This window comes from Nothoprocta perdicaria, unplaced genomic scaffold (genome assembly GCF_003342845.1).
Source record: "Nothoprocta perdicaria isolate Ctin4 unplaced genomic scaffold, notPer1 scaffold_50, whole genome shotgun sequence".
In the NCBI taxonomy this organism is placed as follows: domain Eukaryota; kingdom Metazoa; phylum Chordata; class Aves; order Tinamiformes; family Tinamidae; genus Nothoprocta; species Nothoprocta perdicaria.
In genome coordinates, this window is record NW_020455755.1 from 3,539,985 (window position 1) to 3,544,260 (window position 4,276).

General features: G+C 66.7%; 1 protein-coding gene across 1 annotated transcript in view; it reads left to right on the forward strand.

The window, feature by feature from the left end:
* PIGS (phosphatidylinositol glycan anchor biosynthesis class S) overlaps positions 1 to 3,772 on the forward strand; it is a 4,116-nt gene extending 344 nt beyond the window's left edge. The window contains exons 3-12 of the mRNA XM_026047929.1: positions 24 to 146; positions 259 to 348; positions 453 to 544; positions 933 to 1,131; positions 1,423 to 1,565; positions 1,654 to 1,768; positions 1,843 to 1,988; positions 2,062 to 2,162; positions 2,660 to 2,870; positions 3,056 to 3,772. Of these exons, the coding sequence (XP_025903714.1) occupies positions 24 to 146; positions 259 to 348; positions 453 to 544; positions 933 to 1,131; positions 1,423 to 1,565; positions 1,654 to 1,768; positions 1,843 to 1,988; positions 2,062 to 2,162; positions 2,660 to 2,870; positions 3,056 to 3,331 (1,496 nt within the window). The 3' untranslated portion in view covers positions 3,332 to 3,772. The remainder of the gene's footprint in view (positions 1 to 23; positions 147 to 258; positions 349 to 452; positions 545 to 932; positions 1,132 to 1,422; positions 1,566 to 1,653; positions 1,769 to 1,842; positions 1,989 to 2,061; positions 2,163 to 2,659; positions 2,871 to 3,055) is intronic.
* The last annotated feature ends 504 nt before the right edge of the window (positions 3,773 to 4,276 follow it).

Below are 4,276 nucleotides of genomic sequence, written 5' to 3' on the forward strand. Positions count from 1 at the left end.
GCCGCGCCGCCGCCGCCGCTGACGCCCCGCTCAGTTGCAGCTCAGGGCGCCGCTCACCGTGGCCTTCGCCCCCGCGTCGCCGCCGCGGGACCTGCCCGCGCCGCTGCCCTTCAGCGAGACGCGGGAGCAGGAGACGCGTCTGAACCGTAAGCGCCACCCTGGCCGCGCTGCCCGCCGCGGGGCAGCGCGGAGCCTCCGCCGGGAGCCCCGGGCACGGTGCCCGCCTCGGCTCCCCGGCCCCTCTTTGCCCTCCCGTAGCGCTCACCAGCATCACGTCGCGCTACGAGATGCTCTATCGCAGCACCACGGCGCGCGAGGAGGCCGCCCTGCAGGCAGCGACGCCCCGAGGTACCAGCGGAGCCGCCTCTGCTGCTCCCGGCGCCCCAACGTGCCCGGGGGCCCCTGCTCCGGAGCGGGGCTCGCTGCCCCACTGATACCCCCGTCATCCACAGAGGCTGATGCTGCCCTGCGCCTGCTGCAGGACACCCCGCTCGGCGCTCTGACCATCTACGTGCTCCCTGAAAGCTCCTCGCTGCTCCCTCAGGTAACGCCTTCCCTGTGGGGTGATGGGGCACCCTTGGGTGCCGCTCTCCGTGTGCTGTCGGTGCCGCCGCTTTGGGGCGAGGGGAGTCCCACATTGGTTAGGGTGGGCGCCTGCCCGGGAGGGAAGGACCCTGCCCGGGTCCTTTGTGCTTCCTGTGTGCCTGGGTTGTGACCTGGGCTCTGCGATGGTGAGAGCTTTGCTGGGAATGCTCAGAGTCTCCAGGGAGAAAAAGGGACTTTGGGGGACGTGTCCTGCTTTGAGGAGGGAGGTGGCGCTTCCTGCAGGCCTCCCGAGATCTGAGATCCTGAGATCCCCGGCGCTGTCAGGGGCGGCACGGGGCACTCGCACGGGGTGAGGAGCCCCGGCCCTCACCGCTGCCCCCTCGCAGGGCGTCCACGTGTACGTGGGGCGGCACCGCAGCGCGCTGGTGAGGGCGGCGCCGGCGCTGGCCGCGCTGCGCGCCCGCCTGCAGCAGCTCGCGCACCTCGTGTCCTTCACGGGCGCCTCCGTCTCCGCGGCGCTCTCGGACCGCCTGCCCGCCAGCCAGCTCGGCCCCGACGCCGGGCGGCACTTCAAGTCCAGCCTAGGTACGTGCACCCCGTACCAGGGGAACGGCAGCTCCATCCGGGAGCGGGACGCCTTCCTGTCCCGCTGGAGGCATCCCTACGTGTCACCGCGCCGTGGGGCATCCCCCAGCCCGTGGCTCTGTGCCCGGATGTGTGCTGCAGTCGGGGCCTGATGCAGGGCCTGGGAGCGTGGCCGAGGAGAAGGGCTGAGCCCCCTTGGCTCTGCGGAGCTCCGCGCCGGTGCCGTTCCCGGCCGTGGAGCTGCTGGTCAGGTTGTGGTGCCGGGGCCTCACGGGCTGTGGGTGCTCGCAGGGTACGAGATCACCTTCAGCCTGCTGAACCCCGACCCCAAGGGCCACGACGTGCACTGGGACATCGAGGACGCCGTGGGCCGCTACGTGCAGCCCCTCCTGGACAAACTGAGCTTCATGGCCAACTTCTCCATCGCCTCTCAGGTGAGGGCCGGCAGGTGCCACGCGGAGGGCCTAGCCCCGGGTGCCCCGACTTGCAGGTCTCGGCAGCTCCGCGTCTGCGTCCCCGCAGATCCTGTACTACGCCGTGCTCGGCGTGACGCCGCGCTTCGACAAGAACTCCTCCAGCTTCCTGCTGAGCGCGCACAGCCTCCCACACGTCATCAACCCCGTGGAGGCCAGGCTGGGTGAGCGCTGTGCCCCGGCGCCCGGCGGGTCCCCGTGGGCCGGGGAAGGGCCTCGACTGTCGCTCTCGCTGCAGGCTCCAGCGCTGCCTCCCTGCACCCCGTGCTGAACTTCCTGCTGTACGTGCCGGAGCGCTCCCACTCCCCTCTCTATATCCAGGACAAGGAGGGAGCCCTGGTGGGCACCAACGCCTTCCACAGCCCGCGCTGGGGCGGCATCATGGTATGGCGCGGGTGGCTGCCGTCTCTCTGAGCCGGCGCCGGCAGCACCGCCGGCCTCATGGGCTCTCTTGTAGGTCTACAACGTGGAGGGCTCTGCTGCTCCCCAGGCCTCGCTCCCGCTGCGCGTGAACGTGGACATGGTGCGAGTGATGGAGGTCTTCCTGGCGCAGCTCCGGTGAGGATGCGTTGTTCCCTCCCTAGGCCTGTCTATGCTCTCCCTCTGGAGCATGTGTGCGCTGGGGCAGCCTGTCCCTGGGCTCAGCAGCTCCCTTGGTCCACTCTGGAGCTTGGGGTGGCTTCTCGTGGCCTCTGAGGTGCTGACCATCAGCCAGTACCCCTCCCTGAGTTGGGATCATAGAATCCTTAAGGTTGGAAGGGACCCTTAGAAATCATCTAGTCCACCCGCTCTGAACACCCAGGGTCACCTAGACCCTCCCGGGATATTGGCCCAGATGGGGAGCTCATCTGGGTATAGGGAGCTCTCTTGGTACGGGGAGCTCATCTGGGCCTGCCCCATGTGCCCCAGGATGTGCAGCCTGTCCTGGGCTGAGTCCCGCCAGGGCTGAACACCCTGGAAAAGGGGAGGACCAGGGAGTGTAGGCAGGACTGTGGGGCTGTGACACCTGCTCGGGCCTTCTCCCATGACGCTGGGACCTTCTCCTGTGCTCACAGGTTGCTGTTTGGGATTTCCCGGGAGGTGCTGCCCCCAGAGTTCCTGCTGGAGAGCCCAGGCAATGAGGGAGTGGCTGACTGGGAGCTGGATCGCCTGCTCTGGGCCCGCACTGTGGAGAACATTGCCACCGTTTCCACCACCTTGACCTCGCTGGCCCAGCTGCTGGACAAAATTGGGAACATTGTCATCAAAGACGACGTTGCCTCTGAGGTAGGTGTTTGGGCAGCCCGAGCTGGGGGCTGGTGGGGGGTGGCAGTCACCGTCCTTGCGCTGCTGCTGCTGGGACGCTGCCCAGGCCTGTGGGTGAGCAAGGACCTCCAGGCTTGTGTCCATGTGGCCTGGTGGCTCCACCATCACCCTGTCCTAGGGGACAACGTGTGCTCTTCCCATTGTAGGTGTACCGAGCAGTGGACGCAGTGCAAAGCGCCATGGAAGAGCTGGCCCGGGGCCACCTCCGCTCAGCCTTCCAGGCCAGCAAGGAGGCTGTCACCTCCTCGGAGCAGGCCTTCTTTGACCCGTCCCTCCTCCACCTCCTCTACTTCCCTGATGACCAGAAATTCGCCATCTACATCCCGCTCTTCCTGCCCATGGCCGTGCCCATCCTCCTGTCCCTGGGCAAGATGGTCCGCGAGGCCAGGCAGCGCAAGAAGGATCCCACCAAGACGGACTGAGCCCGTGGGACCCTGTCCTGCGTCGGGGCTGCTCCAGCCCCATGGAGCTTGTTGTCGCGGACTCATGGTGCAGGCGTGTGGAGCAGAGCTCAGCGTGGCTCTCTCGGGAGAAGAAGCTCTGGGAGGCTGGGGAGAGGACACTGGGCTCCTGCCCCCTCCACGGGCTCCTGCTGCTTCTGCCTCGGGCTCCCCCGCAGGCGCCGGGGCCCCCCGCATGCCCAAAAGGGAGACCCTGACCAGGCTGGGCCTGGTGTGAGGCTGTGCGAACCTCCGTCCTGCCCCCGGGGGCTGAGGACTGGCTTAGCTTGGTGCTCCTGTGTCCTCCCCTGGGTGCTGGGGTGGGGGGCAGCTCCTGATTTAGGGGCTGCAGCTCCTCGTAGATAATTCAGCCCACGACAGGGGGTGGTGGTTATGGGGCCTCTTGGCCCCTGCACTGTTAGGGGTGTTCACAGAGTCACAGAATGGTTGAGAGAGCTAGAGATACTCTAATCCAACTGCAGCAGGGCCAGCCAGAGCATGGGCCCAGGGTCACATCCAGGAGGGTTCTGAAGATCTCCAGCAAAGGAGACTCCACAGCCTCTCTGGGCAGCCTGGTCCAGGTGTCACACTCACAATAAAGAAGTTCTAACTTGTCTCGGAATGAATCTTGTGTTTCCATTTGTACTCATTCCCTGTTACCCTCTCCTAGCCCTCAGGGAGAAGAGTTTGGCCCCCTCCTCTTTACATCCTCCCCTCGGGTCTTTGTCAATGTTGACCAGATCCCCCCCCCTGCTCGCTCCCCCTTTCCCCATGGATGCTCCAGCCCCTTCATCCTCGTGGTAGCTCCAGGGTCTTTGTGTTGGGCTCCCGGAGGAGGGTCCTGCTGTGTGGGCAGAGCTGGGGTGGGGGGTCTGGGTTTGGGGGGTGACCTGCTAGGGGCAGTCGAGGGTCCCTCGTGCCCCTGTC